At 35.9% G+C, this 22,082-nt stretch overlaps 1 protein-coding gene and 1 non-coding gene across 7 annotated transcripts; both read left to right on the forward strand.

Annotated features, from left to right (window-relative positions):
* The first annotated feature begins 582 nt into the window (after positions 1 to 582).
* Positions 583 to 655, forward strand: TRNAA-CGC (transfer RNA alanine (anticodon CGC)). The gene has a single exon. It is a non-coding gene; the product is annotated as a tRNA-Ala (tRNA).
* Positions 656 to 724: 69 nt separating this feature from the next.
* Positions 725 to 4,607, forward strand: LOC145091550 (Pentatricopeptide repeat (PPR) superfamily protein). Of its 6 annotated transcripts, none has more exons than XM_079029294.1 (12): positions 725 to 1,291; positions 2,120 to 2,289; positions 2,425 to 2,502; positions 2,637 to 2,716; positions 2,839 to 2,923; positions 3,029 to 3,442; positions 3,491 to 3,619; positions 3,685 to 3,752; positions 3,855 to 3,942; positions 4,025 to 4,096; positions 4,240 to 4,293; positions 4,369 to 4,607. In XM_079029294.1, the coding sequence occupies exons 1-12, from the start codon at positions 865 to 867 to the stop codon at positions 4,435 to 4,437; spliced, it is 1,734 nt and encodes a 577-aa protein (XP_078885420.1). In that variant the 5' UTR covers positions 725 to 864; the 3' UTR covers positions 4,438 to 4,607. The 6 variants fall into 6 exon arrangements, with proteins under 6 accessions (XP_078885420.1, XP_078885418.1, XP_078885419.1 ...); XM_079029292.1 differs by having other exon boundaries at positions 726 to 1,291; positions 3,023 to 3,442; XM_079029293.1 differs by having other exon boundaries at positions 726 to 1,291; positions 2,123 to 2,289; positions 3,023 to 3,442.
* The last annotated feature ends 17,475 nt before the right edge of the window (positions 4,608 to 22,082 follow it).

Consider the following 22,082-nt stretch of genomic DNA (forward strand, 5'->3'; position numbering starts at 1 on the left):
TAGCGCGGGTAAACGACTAGTATATATATATATATATATATATATATATATATATATATATATATATATATATATATATATATATATATATATATATATATGAGTTAGTCAATTAAGTAAAATAAAATGGCTATATTGAGCACTTCCCAAATCTGTTTTCTAAATTATTTTACAAAATAACAACAATCATTGGCTTCCTCTCCCAATGGATTCTCTTGAACAACCTATGAGTTGGAATCATTGGAAGTGAGTTGGCATGTTGGCGGCAAATAGCGGTGCTACCTCTCAAACAATTTTGTGGTGTACATTTGAACCATTACTTCTCTTATCAATATGATGCTTATTATGATAAGACCAAGGGGTGTTCTTGTGTTACATCACACTTGTTTGGCAAAGATGAGGTGAGAGCGGCAAAACTTGATACCAAACCCCTTGGTCTAACGATCACTATTTGGCATACTAATTTATAATTATTTAGGTAAAATATAATCTTTTTATTCTTTTTAGAGTGAACATGTTTTGTATTTTAGCTTTCTGTTTTATAGAATATTTACAGAGACGTGAGAAGTCAATTAACAAATTGGGGATGTAGCTCATATGGTAGAGCGCTCGCTTCGCATGCGAGAGGCACGGGGTTCGATTCCCCGCATCTCCATTAATTATTCTTTATTATTATTATTATTTTTACCAATGACGCTCATTATCCTCTGGGCGTATATTTCTATCTTTTCTCCATTTGGGACCCACCCACACTGGACTCCAATCCCTCCCTCCATTCGTACTGCTTCCAACCTCTCGTTCCTCATCTTCTCCACCCCAACACACACTCATTTCACCTCCATTACACACACATACTGAGAACGCATGACGCTCAACTTAACTTCTCCATGGCCAAATCGTCTCTATTTTCACTCCACTCACCATCACCGCTTCCTCTCCACATCCAACGAAGCTGCGGCAAATTCGTCAAAATGGCAGCTTTTTTGCAATTTTCGCACACCAAATCATAATAACTACAATATCAAGGCTTCGTTGAGCGAGAGCTATCATGAAGGTTCTGTAGTAGCTGGTGATGATGCTGGTAATGATGATTATGAGTTGATTATTAGTAGAGTTTCGGCTGCAAAAGACGCGAGTGAAGCACTGGAGGTGTTTGGTGAAATGACTAAGAGAAGCGGTGGTGCCATTAGTACCTCTGATTGCTGTTCGATTATTTCGTCTGCGCTTGATAGGAACAATGCGGATTTGGCACTGTCCGTTTTTAAAGCCATGCGGTCGAGTTTCAATGCAGGTATATACGTATTATTGCCTCCATTCCGAAATTAGAGAGTTACGGAGTACTAAAATTCCATTTTATTAACAACTTTTTATCGATTTTAGATAGCTAATTTCTTGTAACCTTTTTGTATTTAGAGGAGTTTGTTACTGAATTCTAGGATATTTGGTTTAAGTAGGCTGAGAATTAAATTTCAGTAGTACCTGTTATCAACTCGACCATTAGGACTTGTGAACTCCTAATTCCTTTCTGGTAGGAGTTTGCTTGATTTAAGTACCTGTGCTGTAACATTTGCAAGATAGTTTCAAAATTCTACAAGTCAAGTGGTAAAAATTTGTTTTGATTTAGACTTGAAAGTTGAAGCTACCTTAAGCTATCTGATCTTAATACATATGTTGTCAGCTTGTTTAAACCAGAAGGGGCAAACTTGTTTTTTTATTGAAAATGTAATTTAACTTAGAATTCAGTTAGAGTTAGTTACAGAGTGGTTGAGTTAGTTTTCTCGTTACATAGCTTATATTCAGTGTTGCTCTGTAATGTTGGAGTTATCAAGTCAATAATGAAGACGAAAAGCTTGAATCTCTCTCCAAATTCTCTGAAAGATTAACATATGTTTGTAGCTTATAAAGTATTTTAGTCACTGAGACATTAGATGCATTCATATCAATGGCAATATATTATAAATGACTTGTTAGAAGTACCTTTTGAGTGAAAGGAGTACAACTAAACGTGGAGACATGGGTGTTTGTACATGAAGAACATAGTTTCTGATTTTAAGGCAAATAACTGTAGTAGCTAAAGATTGATATGATGATGATTTGGTAATGCGCTAACATTTGATAGAAGAGGTAGGTGTTAGAGATAAAGATGTTGGTGATGTATGGAAGTGGCCGAGACCTGATGTAAATACATACACACTCTTGGTTCGGGGTCTAGCTGCATCATTGAGGGTTTCAGATGCTCTTACCATCATTGCTAATGTTTGCAGAGTCGGAGTATCTCCAGGTGAAGAGGTACACCCACCAACCACTGCAGTTACCTCTTTAAGCAGCTTAACTAAATAAAATATTGCATTTGCATGGAAATTTGGTGTTTATAATTACTGTAATCAATTTCTGTAGCCTCTTATTTTATAAATCCTTGTGCAGGTCCCTTTTGGTAAGATTGTACGATGTCCTACTTGCACGATAGCTGTTGCTGTTGCACAACCCCAAAATGGTATTCAGGCATGCACAAAAACCCCTTAACAGATCTAATTCATTTTCCCCTTTTAACAGTATCAGGAACAAAAAAGAGAATCATATCATATAAATAATATTTCCTCCTTTTTTTGATAAAAGATAAAACTGCCCTGATGCAGATTGTTTCCTGCTCCAAATGTCGTTACCAATACGAGCTTGTTTCAGGCAACATAACTAGTATCGAGTCAGAAGAAATCAGGTTGGTTGGTTGTTTGTTTCTCTTCCTATTTCCTACCAGATTGCCAAAAATAAAATTAATTAATGTGTGCTTAGTACTTTTTAATAATACTTTATAATCTCCACAGTTTTGTCCGAACGCAGCATGGATGTTCCCGCATGGAAAAGAGGGCTGCAGTTGTTGCAGCTACTCAAAGAAACTACTCCTGCTGCTGTTCACTCCATTGTTGTAAGTAATAACTTCCCTCATGCTTCTTCTGATGCATATATATTATATAATCCACCATTCGATTGTTGCTAAATTTATGTCTCTCATGACTCATCTCAGGTACAGACACCATCTGGGATGGGTCGAACACACAGATTTGCTACCAAAACAGTTGATCTCCCTGCAAAAGAAGGGGAACGTGTAACAATTGCTTTAGCAGCTCCATTAAGTGTCTACAGAGAAGTGGGCCCCTTAAAATTTAGCCCCAAAACCCCCAACTATTACCCTGGAGAGCCTATGTCTCTAACAAATCATCAAGACTCCAGAGAATCACCATTACTCAGAGCCCCGACTAAAAACCAACCACTTTCCTTATTTACCCCTACTGTCTTCTTTCCACTTGTCACTGTCTTAGCCACTGGAGATGTGGCCTCGGGCATGATAGACCCTGGATTACCTCAGTTTATTACAGTTGCAGCTGTTTCCTCCTTAGCTGTTGGAGCCACTTTAAACAGTCTGGTTTTTCCACAATTAAATCGAGTAAGTGAAATTAATGTTGCTAAAAACAATCCAAAACTATAATTTAAGTTTGTTCTTTTTTTTCACCAGCTTCCTCAAAGAGTTGTGGAAACAGTTGCTATAAGGCAGCAACTACTGTCTCAGTATGACACGCTTCAATCTCGTATTAAGGATTTAAAAGATGCAGCTGAAAACGAGGTAAATCACCATTTTACCCTTAGTGTATTAGAGGAATGTTTATTTGACAAGTGTTATGATGTTAGGTATGGATGCTGGCTCGTATGTGTCAACTGGAGAACAAAATTGTGGCTGTTGGAGAACCTTCTTACCGGTAACAAGTTATTTAGTGTAATTGTAATTGCTTGATTTCTTCAATCAAATAATAAACGCTTGGATTAAAATGTTTAATTGTTTTTTTTTCCTTAAAAAAAAGTGCAAGGAGAAGTAGAGTGAAAAGGGTGCGTGAAGGTCTAGAAAGTTCCTTGAAATCTCGAATCGAACTAATTGAAAGCTATGCGAGAGTATGTGTCTTCAACACCACAGAATCCAAGAGAGAGACAATAATAGCGCTTCATTTTGTACTGATTTTCTTCATTTTTACAGATTTCTTCAATGATTGAAATCGAGGTAGAAATGGATTCCGATGTTCTTGCTGCTGAAGCAGCCAGCAATGTGGTGCGTTAACATTATTCTGCATAATTCATATGAATTGTTTTCTTTTATCATTTCTGATATATATATATATATATATACATATATATATATATATATATATATATATATATATATATATATATATATTTATTGTTGCTGTGCAGGAGACTATTGCTGAGCAGATACAACAGATAATGGAGCTTGAAAATCTTGAAGAGGTAAATTTTCATCTCATGTATTATGCAGATTACATAACCACATCAATACTTATATCTTTGTTATTTTTTATACAGAAATGGAGAATTCAAGCAGAGGCAAATGATGAGGTGGAGAAACTTCTCAGTACTGAGATTATACCTTAACAAACTGGATCATATTAATTTCTTCATAACTTTTGAAAAAGGATCTTGTATAAAAGATTCAAAGTTCACATTTGTAAATTCAAAAAGACATTGATGCTTAAAAACATTAAACTATATGATAAATCCATTTTGCCTTGCCAAAACTGGTTGGGTGGTTGTGATTTAAGGTATATTGGGACTAAAATATCAAAATTAGTCATAAAACAATGATTAAATAAATACTAGGGGGACTAAAGAAATATCACTTTCTGTTTGGAAACAATGCCTTTTAATTTTTGTTAAAGGTTTCAGTTGTATACATTGTGTAGCTGGCATAATGATTGAATGCATACATTGTGATGTTAGATGGCAAAATTGCTTACCAAAGCCATGTGTTCTCAACCAGTAAAGTGCACTTTCCAATTTCGTTTCTCACAAAAACTTTTCCTTTATATTATTTGAAAATTTTCCATTTTCCTTAACTTTTTATATTTTAATTCAACTTAAAATCAGTTATTGTGTTTAAGATGTGTTGCATAGTCTTCACATAAGCATGTGCGACTTTTTTTTGTTATTGTTATGCCTATCCGATATACGTTATGATAAACATTACTTAACTTAAAAGATAGATAGACGGTTATCCGTTTACCTAAAATTACAACGTTGTCTTTAAAAAATATAATATATGCTTAAAATAATAATTTGTTAATGTAAAACATCATAAATTCAAAGAAAAAAAAAACGGTGGTCATGAGGAAGAGGTCGGCAAGCAAGTTTGAGTTTAAGGAAGTCATGTTGAAATTGTGAAATGCGTCAATTGTTGCCAGTCAATACAGTTGGACAAATTATAAGGTGCCACATTCTTTTTCCTTCTTCTTCTTCGTCAATTAATGAATTAAATATTCTTTACTTTAATAGCTGTCGGTGTTCCGTGTTCCGCATCAACCTACACACAAAATCTTTTACCGACGATTTATATCTAAAATGTTTTTTTTATGAGATTTATATTATACACTTAACTTAAGATAAAATAAGGGATCATTTCATTTGAAATAAAATTTCAGTTATTGATATTTCATCTCAAATTTTATTAGAAATTTATATAATACATGTTTAAATACTAATTTTAAATATATATATATTTCCTATTTTTGTTTTAGTACAAGTATGTTTTTATACATACAGTTTGTCCATAATTTCACGTCTAAACTGAATAATTGCTATTGAATTTTTTTTTTACTCATTTAACATATTCATTTTGTTGAATTTTTTAGCCATTATCATATTCATTTTGTCGATCGTATATATGTGAATTTTTTTTTGTTAATTATATATGTTTAAATGTTTACTTCACCACCGTTTTAGGTCCATACAATCTTTTATTTGTTTGGGAGTTAAATTTAATAATAACAGTTTGTTAATATCTAGACGCAACAAATTTATTTTCATAATTTATCATTCGGTTAAAATAATAAAAAAAGGATATTTAACAGTTTGTTAATATCTAGACACAACAAATTTATTTTCATAATTTATCTTTCGGTTAAAATAATAAAAAAAAGGATATTTAATGTTAATCTTCAAGACACGCGTCATGAGACGTATTGTGCTTTCTAACTTATAAAAGTTAGTCATTTATATTATTTTTTATATATTAGTCGTGAGACTTATGTATTAAATGAGTTGATTTAAAAAATAAATAAATATGAATCTCTAAATATTTGAGAACTTTAGATTTATAAGAAAATAAGAAAAATAATGTATTACTAAAATTAAAATGTTTTTTATCTTTTAAATTTAAAAATAAATAAATAAATAAACAAAAGAAACTAATGAATTTTAATTTAGTAATTTTAAAATCAAAGGTAAGACCATTAATGAACTTGAGATCTATTTATTATTACATTTATTATAATTATTACATTAAAATATTATGTGGAATTTAATAAAATAGGAAAACCCATAAAATGACATGTAGAAAAACAATAATTCAAAACAAATTGAATGAGAGTGTGACATGTAACAAAAAAACCTTCATTTACTATAGTAGATTTGATAATTTATATTATTTTTTTATATATTTGATTATTGAACTTGTTTTGATTGTTCATAAAATATAATTATGGCCGGTCAGTATATGTATATGTTTTCTGGACAATGAGGTTTTGTTTTATACATATATAGTCATTTATAATTTATTTTTTTTTACACATTTAGTCACTTACGTTTTGCTTTTGTACACATTTAACCGCTCATCATTTGTACATGTGTTTGATTTTTCCATAAATTTAATAACAGAGTTCATGTGTTCATCTAATAAAAAAATCCAGAGTTCATGTGTTCATATGAAAAACCAGAGTTACTAAGTTCATATAAAGAAGAAGAATTGCTTAGCTTGAGAGGTAATGGATCCAAGGAGCTTAAAGAATGAGATAAACGATTATGCACTCTACAATGACTTGGGAGATCTTGATTATGACCTAGATGATCTTGAAGGGTCGTATGAGTACCCATATCCTCGTAGGGAAAGAACAGGAAGACCACCAACAAAATCATGTTTAATATATGATTAATTTTTGTAATTAGGGTTTGTTTTTATTGTTCAAATATTATCTAGGAGTTTTTAATAGAGCTTTCGTTTTTTATAGATCCTAGAATTAAGAGTAGACTTGCATTTATCAATATCTTAAAAATATATATTCTAAGAGATGAAACATTTAGGCATACGAAGCTATCTGGCTTTCTTGGTTTTGGATTGAACTTAATTGGTCATTTCATTGACTTTAAGCGTGAGGCTCGACCTGATGGCAATCCTGATGAATTTGATTCTTTTGAAGATGTGTTTAAGGGTAGTGTCAACCTTTTTAGCATCCATCCGGTAAAAGTAAACTCATTTGTCTTAGATATTCATTTCTATGACTAATAATTTTTTATTTGTTTGATTGATAACTGATGAATCCTGCCACTTATTTTTGTAGGATTTTCCTCCAACAAACAAAGCTAGATTCCAAAGTCCATGGTAACCAAAATAGATCCATAAAACCTTAGCACATTAAGACAAAGCTTTATGGATCGGAGGTAGATGAGGTAAATTTCATCCAAAAAACAACATGAACTTTGCTATTTTGGGAAAATATGGAACTCTAAAAAACATGATGGACTATATATGTATAATCAAAACATAAGTAACAACATATATATAAAAACCAAACATAAGTGATTAAATGTGTAAAAAAAATAAAAATATAGTTGGCAAGAAAACATACATATGTCGATCATAATGATATTTTGGGAAGAATCCAAACAAGTTCAATGGCCATATGTGTACAACAAAAACATAAGTGACTAAATATGTACAAAAAAAAACTATGTTACCCTTATAAATAACAAAAAAAATACAACACTCGCATAAGTCATAAATAGATCATAAATATTCTTTTAATGACTAAATTATTATAAAGAAACCTAACCTACCAAATTAATGAACACCTACAAAATGATGGTGATAACTGAAATTTTTAACCAAACAACCAAATTAGAAGAAACTTTTTAATTTATAGTAGTAAACCAATCAAATGAAAATTTATGAATACAATAAAAAATTGTCGCTTTTTCGTACTTCTTAGTTCTTACCACAAAAAACGACATCCTTCGAAAACAACATGTCATCCACCAAGTAGTGAATGTGATAGCTTCCACACCTGCTTTTCATAGCTGTCAATGTCAACGAATCCATCCACATAATCATCTCCAACATCGATCCAAAACCAATAGGTTGCATGTCAATCCATTTGAATACCTCATTCCACATTCTAGCAGCAACTTCACACTTTAAACCAATGTGATCTAGATATTCAAAATATAATATAGAATGAAAAAGAATGAATGAAGCATATATCACTTACTATCCAACTTGTCTAGTTGGAAGTTGGTTCTTCAAGAGTTTCCAAATATGCATATGTTAGCAAATATGTATTTATGTATATTGTATTTGTTCTCTCATTTAGTTAGCCCATGTATGGTTATGCCCATATGTATTGTATTGGCTATTATGGCCTTGTTTTGTACGTATTCATATACTATTTTCTAAGCCCTAGTTGATCCATCCTGTTTACCGACTCTCTCCTTAGTCGACACTTCTTCTTCCTCTCGTGATCTGTCACGTAACACCTGATTCCTGGTATGCATTTAATTCAAGTAATTCTTATATTTTTCTCTGGGACTCGACGAGTTGGGGGCCCAACTCGTCGAGTAGACTTGTGCTCCGCGGGAAGTTTAAGTGATCTACTCGACGAGTCGGGAGACCGACTCGGCGAGTAGACGCTGTTTGAGTGAAACCCTAAATTTGAGGGTTTGCACCATATTTAAACAACTTATCTCTCCCAATCTTAGCCTCCATCGTCCCTTATACTTCCAAAAGACATAAGCCTGAAACCCTAGCCTTGTTTGAGTGTTCTAAGGCCATTTTTATGCATTTTGGTGGATTGTGAAGCTTGAGAAGAGGAAAGGATCTTGGGAGCTCAAGTTGAAGCTAGAAGATCTAGAGATTGTGTTCCATTTCCAGCTCATTTAAGGTAAAAAGCTTCTATTGTGATCTTCCATGTGTTTAATCATCTTTAGGGCTTGGATTTTGGTATATTTAAGGCATTCTAAGCCATTTTCGGGTTGTTGAGTGTAATATGGAGTTATGGCTTCAGATCTTGGTCTTTGGAGGGGTCTCATGGCATAAAGGTGCCAACTCTATGGCCATGAGAGCCCCATGCGTCTTGTAGGTCTCATTTTTGGTCCTTTTGAGCTTAAAGACCCATGCATGGACGTAAAGTTCGTGACTTTACGTGTTATATCGACCCTAAGAGGTAAGATCTACCCTTTGGATGAGATGAGCTTAGCAAAAATCGAGTTTATGGACATGGACCATAGTGGACTCGGCGAGTTGTTCTTGGGACTCGGCGAGTCGGGTAGTGGTTCCCCAACCTTTGCTGCTTTGGGGGTTTGGTTGAGTCTAGAGAAGGATTCAACAAAGTTGGACGAGATTATAGACCTGGAAATCATAGGACTCGACGAGTGTATGAACAAACTCGGTGAGTCCAAGGAAATCTACCAAACCATGAAGATGGACTCAACGAGTTGTTCATACAACTCGGCAAGTCATAGACTGAACACATTCTTATGAGGGAGATGAACTCGACGAGTCGGTTGAAGATGGTCCCTATGGTATGATTGAAGGAGAACCCGTCGAGTTCTTGCTAGACTCGACGAGTAGAGTCGGGAGTTTTAATGAGTTGGAGGAGTATGGACTCGACGAGTTGGTAGACCAACTCGACAAGTCAACTCAACTGGATGTTGACTAAAGTTGACTTTGACCGGATTTAAGTTGACCCTGGATAAGGGTTACAAGTACAAATTGATAACTTATAAGGGTTGTCGTGTAGGGATTAAGGAGTCGAGGAGAGTCGATTTTCACGCCAAGGACAGTTTAGACACTACGCGACATTGATGTGGGTTACTTTCCAGTAGAAGCGTGTCTAAGGCACCAAGGCCGACCCACTAGTAGTTGATTACAGTTGAGATGATTGTCTTTGTGATAATTGTCTGGTTTGCTATTACTTTATATGTTCTATGTGCCGGTATGCAATATTCTATGTGATAATGGTAGTAGGAGGGGAATAGTCCCCCAATCGGTTGTTAGGACCGAATGGTAGGTCGGACACCCCAAATATGTATGACATCATGTTTATGATATGTTATTATGTGATAGTAGTAGGGGTGAAATAGTCCCCGTAACCGGGTGAGAGAGACCGGAGGGTAGGCAGGCACCCCAGAATGGCCTGACATGGGTAGTCAGCACCCCAGAATGGTTGGACACGGGTAGTCGGCACCCCAGAATGGCTTGACATGGGTAGGTCGGGCACCCCAGAATTGCCTGGCAGCATGTATGATTGTATGGTATGTGGTATGACGGGGGAACTCACTAAGCTTTGTGCTTACAGTTTCAGTTTTGGTTTTAGGTACCTCTTCATCCAAGGGGAAGGAGCTGGCGGTGTAGCAGCGCATCACACACACATGATTTCCGCAATGAGTTTCTGGGATTGTACTATGATTTATACTACTGTTCGATGTTTTGATTTTGGAGACATGTTCATGATGGTTTATGGATTGATATGATGTTGAAAATGTTTTCAGTAAACGAATTTATAAATTACTTAATTACAAACAAAATTTTTGGACTCAAAATTTGGGATGTTATAAGTTGGTATCAGAGCCTTGGTTTGAGGGATTCGGACACACCTTCGGGGGTGTATGGACTCAAATCGAGGGCTTGAAGATTTTTTATAAGAAAATAGTTTTCTAAAATATAAGTTAAAGAATTTTGAGAAAGAACGGGGTGTGTGATGTGTGCGACCAGCCGGGCTCGAGTAAGTTTTCTCCAAGATACCCATACTTGTTATGTTATGTTATATGATATGATTATGAGAACTACATGCTAGATCAAGGCTAAGGATCTAGGAGGATGCTTTGTATGCCTGTTATATGATTCTGAGAACTGCATGCTAGAATAGAACTAAGGATCTAGGATGGATGCCTTATATGCCTGATGTATGAGCTTATTGAAACCGTATGCTAGGGCTGTCTAGTCAGTATTAGGACAACCTGATTGGGTTATGTTTGATTTGGTTACTTAATACACGAATGTTGCTTGCTTTGTGCTTATAGGGGTTCTGGCTAGCCTTAGCTAACTAGTAAGTGGATATGTAATAGTATTCGCAAACTAGTTAGGGAAGGAGGGTAGGGACTCCTTGTGCAGCTGATGGCGGAGAGTAGGTCGAAGAAGGGCCCTAGGTCAAACCTAGAAAGAGATTAGCTTGGAGAGCAGAATTGGTAGAAGGAATTTGGTGAAGTCAAGGCAGTCCTTGAGGAAAGTATGGATAGATGTGGAAGGTAGTATGGGCCTGTACTACTGGAAGCAGGAATTTGGTGAAGTCAAGGGAGGATGAGATGGAACCAAGGACCTGGAGAGCGTGCGAGACCTCTTGAGAGTATGCATGACCTTGACATTTACATGTTTTATTTCAAAATGGTGGTTACGCATCATGGAGCGGGAGGTTCAGGGTCTGGATCCGGTTCTGGATTAGGCTCGGGTGCGAGATTCGAGCAGGTTGATGACGGGCTACGCAAGTTCATCACGTCTGAGATGACGAGAGGTATCCTTGAGGCGACCCCGGTTATTTCCGGTCGATCAAGGAGGGGATTGTTGAGCTGATGGAGGATCGCTTCCGAGCATTCAGGAGTGACTTGGTGTCCAGCCAGTCGGGTACGTGCAGACTGTCCTTCAAGGACTTCTGAGGGAGTGGTGCGCCAGAATTTCATGGGGGAAAAGGACCCCATTGCAGCCAGGAGATGGATCGCGGACATCGAGTATGCGCAGTTGACGAGCTTCTGCCCGAACGGGTCGAAGGTCCGCTTTGTTGTAGGTTGTTTGAGGGACAGAGCTAGGGACTGGTGGGAGTCAGTTGGTGACTCGCTGGGAGCCCCAGCCGTTGAGGCTATTGTTGGATTAGTGTCTAAGTCCATAACTATTTTGGTATGTACTTGACCCGATTATGAGCATGGTCCTTTTGGGTTGCCTTCACCATAGCAACTTGTAGGATGAATTAAGGAGAGAAAGGATTAATTATGATTTATTAATATATTATAAGATTAATATATTAAAGGAGAAAACATAATGTGGATGCCTCAAATGGAAGTCACAAATCAACACAAACTTTGGAAACTTGAGAGAGTAGTAGCACACTTCTAGAAATCGGCCACACCTTAGATCTCACACAGTAGTGCCATTTCAAGTGCCAATAACCCTTTTATATAGTGTGGTGGATTAGGGTTACATCCATGTAAACCCTAATACCCATGACCTTTCATTTCCACAAGATCCATGGGTTAAAGCTCCATGGACTATCCATGCAAGCCTAGCCCATTCTAAATAAGCATTAGCACACACTATATAAATACAAGAGCGCATATTTAATTAGTTACCTTTTTTATCACCAAATTAATTCTAAATTAGTTTTAGATCAATACTAATTAAATAATATGATTTCATATTAATATATTATAACTTATAATATATTAACAAATCATAACTTATACTATTCTCAAAAGATTATCCATATAAATTGTTCGGGTGAAGTGCAACCCAAATGGACCATGTCGGTTTAGGTCAAGTACATCTCAAATATAGTTATGGACTTAGACATCTTATCCAACAAAATCACAACGTCGTGGCAGCCTAAAGGCCATGTCGTGGGAATTGGGTTGAACAACTTAATCGAGTTAAGCTGTTTTCTTCTAATTCCAAGGGCTCTAAAGTTTAGATATGGTCCTTTTAAAGGTCTTAATGGATAAAGTTTTCATCTTTATCCATTAAGAAATTCCATTAAGACAAGAACTCTAAACCTAGGTCCTTAAATACATTAAGAAGCATGACTTAACCAATAAGCTCTTAATCATCAAGGTCACTCGCCCATGTTTTATAGAAAGCTTTCTTACACCAAAAGGAACATAAAGGTTGGTGCTTTATGGACATGCATGGCACAAAAAGAACTTAAACTCACATAGGACTAATAACTACCAATAAACAACAGATCTACAACATATGTCCATAAAGGGACCTCAAACATCCATAAAGTTGCTGACTTTATGGAATCCTTTCACTCTAACTAGCTCATCTAAGAAGAAAATGGGACAAAATCTTAGATATATAAATATAAAAGCATAAAGTTTGGATCTTGGCACATACCAAAGGTCCAAAGAATCCTCAAGTGAAGTCCTAAAGCTAGCCAACATGCTAAAAAGACCTCCAAAGCCTTCTTCTTCCTTTACAAGCAACAACAAGCACCAAGTTGAGCTCAATAATCATCAAGAGGCGTTAGGGTTAGGGTTTATGATGTTTTAGAGTGATGGAGGCTAAGGGTAAACAACCCTAGCCCATACTTTCCTTTAAATACACAAAAAATTAGGGTTTTTGCCATAAGGTGGTTGCCACATTGTGGCCTACATACAGCCACGTTGTGGCGACCAAGAATCGATGTTCGCGATCCTTCCAGCCTTTCCACGTAGTGGTGGTACCTCCATCACGTTGTGGCAATCTAAAATCAACAATTTAATAAAAATAAAAATACCTCAACAATCCGGGTGTTACATGTATTAAAGACCAGGATCTGCCCCTGACACTTGTATGTAAGACCATGATTTGGCTCATGGAAAGAGGTGATTTCAAGGGTATGATTTGGCTTATAGCATTCACTTGGGGTTGAAAGATACCCATTTTATTAAGTATGGTATATGTTATTTTGGGGATAGACCCGTTTTATTATGTAAAATGGGTTGAAATAGACCCCTTTTACGATTTTATGTTTAAATGTTTCAGGTACTTTTGGTTCCAAAGGGAAGGGCCCAGCTTGATCGCACTACATTCTCTGGAGTTTTCACACTATCTTTTATGAATCATTTATGATGTTTTGAGAATACATCATACTATGATTTTCTTTTATAATGAATGAATGAATGGTCTGTTTGTTTTAAAAATAAAATTTTTATTTAGTATTTTTGGGACGTCACAACAAGAAAATGGAACAAGGAGATCATCTACAAGCATAAGAATGTAGACGTGCTCCAATCTACCCAACTAATTGTCCCCTTACACCCTCTACATTTAACCAAAGGAAAGTAGAGGATTTAATGTTATTAACAACGATATGATGGGGGTGAGATGTTGATTGAAGGTCCAATAGTTACGACCTTTCCATGTGCACCAAATCATACCATAGAAAATTATATTGAGAATCCTTATCTTCTTTAGGCACTGACCCTATAAAGTGACATGGTTGAATAGATCAGTAATGCTAGAGATCGTTGTTAATGTAACTCCACACCATCTTAAAATATCCTTCCTTATATTGCTTGTAAAATGGGCACCCGATCAGTACGTGATCTGCACTCCCTGCCTCTCGTCTATAGTAACTACAATTTAATGGAGATATATTGATACCCCTGCGATCCAAAGCTTCAACCGTGGGAATTCTTCCAATTTTAGCCCTCTGGATGAAACATGACGCCTTTAATGGTATTTCTTTCAGCCACTTGATACAATCGTCCTCATTACCTAAAAACGAGCTGTCTAGTTTTCTCCTGACAATCTCCACTGAGAATTCCCCAGTATCTGACAAATCACACTTCCACGAGTCATCTGGCCTGTTAGGAACAAATGAGCATAAAGTTGTTTCTAACTGATTATATTCTCAAATTAGTTCTGGAGATGTGGGTTCCGATCTCCAATCCCATGTAAAGCATGTTGCCACCACACGATTTGCAACAAAACATTTTTTAGTTTTCTCTAATTGACATAGGCTGGGGAATTACAATCTTAATTTTCCAACACTAATCCACTCATCACACTAGAACATAGTGGTTTTTCCCTAGCCAACAAATTTTTTCATAATGTCACTGTGACATATCCCATCTTTCAATATTTTACTATTCACCCCTACAATGTTCTTCCATACCCCATATATTGCTTTTTTGCTAAGTAATCCGAGGGTTTAAGAGATAGATTATGAAGACCAATAATAGCACATCTCTACAATGTTGGTTTATCCTAAGCTGCCACCACCATTTTTACAGGTAAGGATATGTTTAATGCCCTCGGTGATCCAACACCAATCCCACCTATTTCTTTTGGAGCAACTACCTTATCCCATGACACCCAATGTATCTTTGATTTACTATCCATACCACCCCTTAAAAAAATCCCATGTATCTTTTTTAAACTTTCTAATACGCCATTTGGATCCTTAAACAATAGGAGGTAGTATGTAGGTAGATTGCCTAAGACCACCTTTGTGAGAGTTAATCTTCTACTAGAAGAGAATGTTTTGGATTTCCAAGATGAGAGTTTTGAATCGAAACGACCAATCACAGGTTTTCAATTCTTAATGAGGTTCATGTTGGCACCAACCGGAACGTCGAGCTACTTGAATGTTAAGGAATCTAATTCGCATCCAAAGATGTGTTCCCTGCATATTGTTTCATGTAATAGAGCACTTGTGAAAAATCACTTTTAACCTGGATGAAATGTGAAAACATCTAAGTATACGCACAAGATTTTTAATATTTATTGAGACCATTCCCCCACGAACAATGCATCATTGGCATAAAATAAAAGGTATATAGTAGGCCCATTATGTGCAATATTAATACCTAAATACAATTTTTTTCTCTCTTTCCAATTTCAAGGCCACATAAGCCCTCTATAGTTATAATGAAAAGAAAATATGAGAGGGGAACACCTTGACACACCCCTCTCAAGATGTCAAACTCCTTTGTTAGTGAGTCATTTACAATTACCGGGCTCGGAAAGACACAAGACATCCTCGCATCCAAGTTCTCCACCTGCCACCAAATCCTATTTGCATAAGAATAGAGTCGAGATACTACCAATTTATTGAGTCGAATGTCTTGTCGGAGTCAACTTTGAAGAATAGTATTTTCTTGTTTCACGAAATTTAATCTATCATTTTTGCATATAATCACAAATGCAAACCAGATCCACTCAATTCACATTAATATAAACAAAATACTCAACTTTTTTTGAGTGATGAATATGTTGTTTTTTGTATCAAAAACTTCAATGTCAAGCGATTATAACATAACAACTTATATATTATGTATTAAAAGGAATATCCAATGAAATATATGATGATTAAGGCAGGGGGGAATATAAGCATATGAGGGGGTGTGTTAGTTTATTAAGGAAATGAGTTGGGTTGACAACTATCGTGACCTACGTAAAGTTAAAAGGTGACGGACGCCACCCAATTGTTTGCCGTCACGTAAAATCCAACTACTCCATCACTTTTTTCACTCTTTTATTTATTTTCCATATGATTCTTGTGAATCTCAATTACATCATTTACTTCAAATAATCAAATTGTAAGAAAAAAAAATCAATTATTTTAATAGGATTGGTTTTAGACTTCATTTATTTATTTATTTTTATTTTTTGGAAACCGGCGGAAATATATAAATTGCTTTTAGTAGGATTGGTTTTAGTCTTTTAGACTTTTAGTATATAAATTGCTTGGTTTTGGTTAAACTTTTCAAGCTCACTAATCGAGACTCGTATTTAATACTTTATTTTCCTATTATTTAAATAATGATAATATAAGATTACCTATTAAAGAATAAATCGTTCATTCATATGTGTGGTTAATGATTGGAGGTGTATTAAAATATCGAATATTTATAAAACTAACTATTTATGTATATACAGTATTATTTAAGAGAAAAACCCTTATATTTTTTTTTAAAGTAACAAACAGTGGTTTGGATCCTACTTCATATTCTTGACAGTTTTAAGAAGTATTTCTTAAACATTCTTTTATGGTAAGAGTTGTTTGAATTATGATACATGGTTAATCATAGTTTTTCTTGTTTGAATGCTTCGGTTGCTTAATTGTTTTATGAAATTTGAAAATATATGCTATGATCCACCAACGGTATTAGAGATATTGATGCATGTTAATAACACCTAAAAGCATTTTTGGAAAACATAATGGGTATGATCTTCTACATAGTGATTGAGAAAGTGTGTACGAAACGGTTTTGAAGTTTATAGTGAGAACTCTATAGTAATTATGGTAAAAGTGATTTTTGTTTTTTATTTAAAGTGTATGAATTTGTTTTCCTTTTTATTTTTATTCTCTAATGATTTTGGTTGTATGTTTTGACATGAACTCATACAACAAAAATCACGAAGTGTGTTTATATGTTTATGTCTTTAAAATAGTTTTATTGATATTGTAAAATATAAACAATGATTTTGTGTAATTTTTTGCTTATAATCCTTATAAAAAATAATGTTATTTTTCATTGTATAGATCGGGTAACAAATTACCTCATTTGGACTTATGTTTGTGATGCATTGGGTTGTTTAGATTATAAAAATTTGTTTAAATATGATATGCATGTCGTTTATTTATTTATTTGTAAGGTGCTTTTCATTTTATAATTGTAAGTTAGTTAGAAAAATATATTAGATAACAAATTGTAAATAAATGAATACATTGAGAAATGACCATATAAATTGGAGTCCCATTCGAGCATCATGTGTGGATGACGGAGCAAGTCGAAGCCATACATCATTGTGGTTGTTTGCCCCTAAAATGACCTACGGGGCAAACACATAGAAATAAGGCAGCGATGATTACCTTTACTTGCATGTGTTTGTGTTGTTTAATGTTGTGTTTGTGATTGTATGACTTGAAAACCTATTTTAAATTGACAAAATTGCAAGTTTGGTTCCTGTGATATGTCAAAAATTGGATGTTTGGTCCCAAAACTTTTGGGGTTGCACTGTCGGTCCAAAATGTTTGATTTGTTGTGGAATTGGTCCAAAGACTTAACAGCCGTTTGTGCCCTCCGTTAGTCTGAGAGTATTTCTGTCAATTCACACCCCTTCTTTTAATATCTTATTAAATTGGGACATGCTTTGAAAAGATTTATGCCAAGTGGCAAATTTTAATTTAAAGCTACGACTAGAGGGACTGGTTTTGCCAATTTGATACAAAATTTGGGTAAAAGGACCAACACGGTCATCATCTTAACAAATCGGGGGAAAAGACTTTGTCTTCATCAGATTAAGAAGAGAAGGCACGAACGGAAGCAATCAAAAATCGATGATTGTTTTGGTCCTGCAACACAAACGATGGAGGAGGGGTTCTTCACCTTCGTGTCAGATCGGAGTAGAAAAGGGAATGAAAGCAGCAGCAGTTGTCGATCCCATGGAGGGCACCACCTGTGCCTGGCTTGTTTGGACAAGGAAAATGTAAACGAAAGTAGAAGAGTGGTTTAGTGGTGGTTGTTTGTGACATCCATAAATTCACAACCAAAAAAGACCGGTTTCATTTATGCTTTTAAAATAATTTCAGAGTAAATCCATTGATTTAAAAGAGTTGCGAAATTTGTCCCCAAAACAGTACATGATAAAATAAGGTTTATCAAAGCATTTCTTAAAGAAATGTATTTTCATTATATATCAGAACTCGGGATGTCATGTTCCGATACAGACACAAAAACATAAACAATAAAACATAGACCTTACACAATTATATACAACTACTGGTCTATAAACATAAACATCTTCACAAATAATATATAAACATAACCCTTACACAATTATATACAACGTAAAACGCGTATAAAACATTCATTCAACATTTTATCTCAAATAAACAAATAATATATAAACACATAGCACGTATTTTATAGAGACTACTTCGTATCTATGTGGTAGAAGAAAATGAATATACACTCACTTGATAAGACAATGCTCGGACAACAATGCGGCTCTTCAAGTAGAAATTCTCCGATAAATCCGGGATATCTTCACACACTGGGCTTCTCGCGGGCAGAGCTTCGACTCGAAAACTCTTTTTCCCAGGATCTTCGGGGCTTCGGGTGTCGGGATGATATCGGGGCTTTGGGGGTATTTCTCGCAAAGTAGAAGAAAGAAAAAGGGGTGAAGAAGTGGAAATTAGCAATAAAACCTGGAGGTCTCACTTTCTATTTATAGGGGTTGAACCCCTGATTTACGATGGGTGTAACTTCATTGTACGTGGGGTGTACTACTTCGTCGACATGTACGTTAGACGTACGCCTAGTACGCCGGGCGTACTGAGTGGATTGCATCGGATGCGTCACGGCTTCGGACCCGAGACGCTTGAGTGGTGGAGTAGGGCGGCGTGACCCAACCCAGACCAAGAACCATGAGTACGATGGGCGTACTCCGCATTTCCAAACTTCTAAAATTCGTATCTTTCGCATACGAGCTCCGTTTTTGACATTCTTTATATGCACATGTAGGTGAGATTATGCTCTACAACTCTCGTTTAGACTCGGTCGGCTAATTTTGAATTTAACTTTTAATATATTATTTTTAGTAGGCCGGGACAGGAAAACTCTGTTAGAAATTCATAACTTCTTCATCCGACGTCCATTTTCGTCTGTCTTTTCACCGTTGGACTAATATCGATGAGATCTTTGATTCTCGTTTAAATTGTTTTGGCCAAATATCACTCTATCTCAATTTCGAGATATGGGTTGTATATCGCTAAGGCGAAACTTCGAAAAATCATAACTTCCTCATACGAAGCCATATTTATACGTTCTTTTTATGTATGCTCTCAGTTTAACGTATTCTACGACTTTCGTTTAGATCACTAAGGCTAAATATTGCTCTATCGTAAATTCACTATTTACATCACGCAGTGTCGTATCGGTTCTATCGCGAAACTTCGATATGTCATAACTTCTTCGTTATAACTCGGATTTCGGCATTCTTTATATATCCGGAACCCTTGTCACGACCACTACAACTTCCTTCATAGATATCGGGTTTATCTAATATTTTATTATTACGCTTAATCTTGTTCTTAACTCATTTAAATCACACAATTAAGCATAATACACATAATACTCAAATAATACATTTCTATTATTTCAAAATGAGTTACAAAGGTTAACCTAGACTATTACATCAATATTAATTCCTAGCCTAGAAACACAGGCATTACAATTCTCTCCCCCTTAGGATGATTCCGTCCCTGGAATCACACATCAACAAACAAATGCGGATAACGACTCATCATGTCACTCTCCGTTTCACAGGTGAGATTTGGCCCATTCGAATGTTTCCAACGGACAAGCACTAATTCGACCATCTTGCGTCGCAACTTCTTAGTCTTACGGTCAACGATTGCCTATGGTTCTTCAATTAACCTCTTATTTTCTTCAATTCTTAATTCCGAAAGTGGAATCATGTCTGGAACTTCTCCCGTGAACTTCCTCAGATAACACACATGGAAAGGGTTATGAATTCCCTTCAGTTCTTCGGGTAATTCAAGCTTGTAAGCTTAGTTCCCAATCCTTTGAAGAACTTTAAACGGTCCAATAAACTTTGGACTTATCTTTCCCCTTTTACCAAATCTTATAAGTCCCTTCCACGGTGAGACTTTAAGCAAAACCGAATCTCCAACTTCAAAATTCATCGGTCTTCGTTTGTTGTCAGCATAGCTCTTCTGACGATCCTGAGTTGCTAACATTCTCTCCCTAATTATATTCAACTTTTCAGCAGTTTGATGGACTATCTCGGGTCCCATAAACTGCTTTTCCCCAGCCTCAAGCCAAAAAGAAGGCGTTCGACATTTTTGTCCGTACATAGTTTGATAAGGTGCCATCTTTATGCTCGAGTGGAAACTATTATTGTAGGAGAGTTCTACCAAAGGTAAATGTTCATCCCATTTACCTTGGAATTCTAGGGTACATGCTCTTAGCATATCTTCAAGCGTTTGTATCGTTCGTTCGCTCTGACCATCAGTCTGTGGATGGTAAGCTGTACTCAAACACAACTTGGTACCCAAATCCTCTTGTAGACTTTTCCAAAACCTTGAGGTGAAACGGCTATCACGATCTGATACAATCGTTAATGAAACACCATGAAGCCTCACAATTTCCTTCACGTAAGAATTCACAAGCTTATTCATAGACCATTTCTCATTGGCTGCTATGAAATGCGTACTCTAAGTGAAGCGATCAACGAACACCTAAATTATGTCGTGACCATTCTTTGTTCTGGGCAGTTTAGTGACAAAATCCATAACAATGTCTTCCCATTTACCCATAGGAACATGTAAAGGTTCTATACTCCTGTATGGTTTTTGATGTTGTGCCTTAACTCTTGCAGAAGTCACACACTTGGCCACATACTTTGCTACATCAAGCTTCATCGTCGGCCACCAGTAATAGGGTTTCAGGTCCTTATACATTCTGGTGCTGCCAGGATGAATCGAGTACATGGTTTTGTGAGCTTCTTCCATCAGAAGATCTCTTATTCCTCTGGACTTATGTACCCAAATCCGATCTTGGAACACCTTCATTCTGTGACTGTTTACACTGAACACTAACGTTTTACCCAAATGTTCCTCCTTTTGGTCATTCTTATCTAAAGCTTCTTCTTGAGCTTTCTTTATACTCTCCATAATTATCGAGACAACTTCTATTCTCAACGCTCTTGGCCTCTTTTTCTCAAGATTGACTTTCCGACTGAGAGCATCAGCGACAACATTTACTTTATCGGGGTGGTAAATTATCTCACAGTCGTAGTCCTTAAGTAACTCTAACCAGTGTCTTTGCCTCATGTTCAATTCTTTCTGATTAAAGAGATATTGGAGACTCTTATGATCAGTGAAAAGTTTGCACTTCGTGCCATAGAGGTAATGCCTCCATATCCTTAGAGCAAATACTACCACTGCCAACTCCAAAGCATGAGTGGGGTAGTTCTTTTCATGCTCCTTCAGCTGTCGAGATGCATACGCGATCACCTTTTCTCTTTGGGTCAAAACACAACCCAACCCAACACCAGACGCATCACTATAGACAGCAAAGTCTTCGACTCCATCGGGTAGAGAAAGAATCGGTGTTTCACATATCTTCTTCTTTAGCAACTCGAATGCTTCTTTGTGCTTATCACTCCAAGTATAAGTAGCTCCTTTGTAGGTCAAAGTTGTTAGTGGAGTAGCGATCAAAGAAAAGCCTTGGATAAACCTTCGGTAATA

The sequence above is a fragment of the Lactuca serriola genome, chromosome 3 (assembly GCF_051521515.1).
Source record: "Lactuca serriola cultivar US96UC23 chromosome 3, Lser_US96UC23_V15, whole genome shotgun sequence".
Lineage (NCBI taxonomy): Eukaryota > Viridiplantae > Streptophyta > Magnoliopsida > Asterales > Asteraceae > Lactuca > Lactuca serriola.

What these genes read in the sequence shown, in the direction of transcription:
- LOC145091550 (XM_079029292.1), top strand. Translation starts at nt 865, where the DNA reads ATGACGCTCAACTTAACTTCTCCATGGCCAAATCGTCTCTATTTTCAC. An exon ending in AACCCCAAAATGGTATTCAG is followed by an intron (nt 2,503 to 2,636) that starts GCATGCACAAAA and finishes GCCCTGATGCAG; the next exon opens with ATTGTTTCCTGCTCCAAATG. An exon ending in AGCTTGAAAATCTTGAAGAG is followed by an intron (nt 4,294 to 4,368) that starts GTAAATTTTCAT and finishes TTTTTTATACAG; the next exon opens with AAATGGAGAATTCAAGCAGA.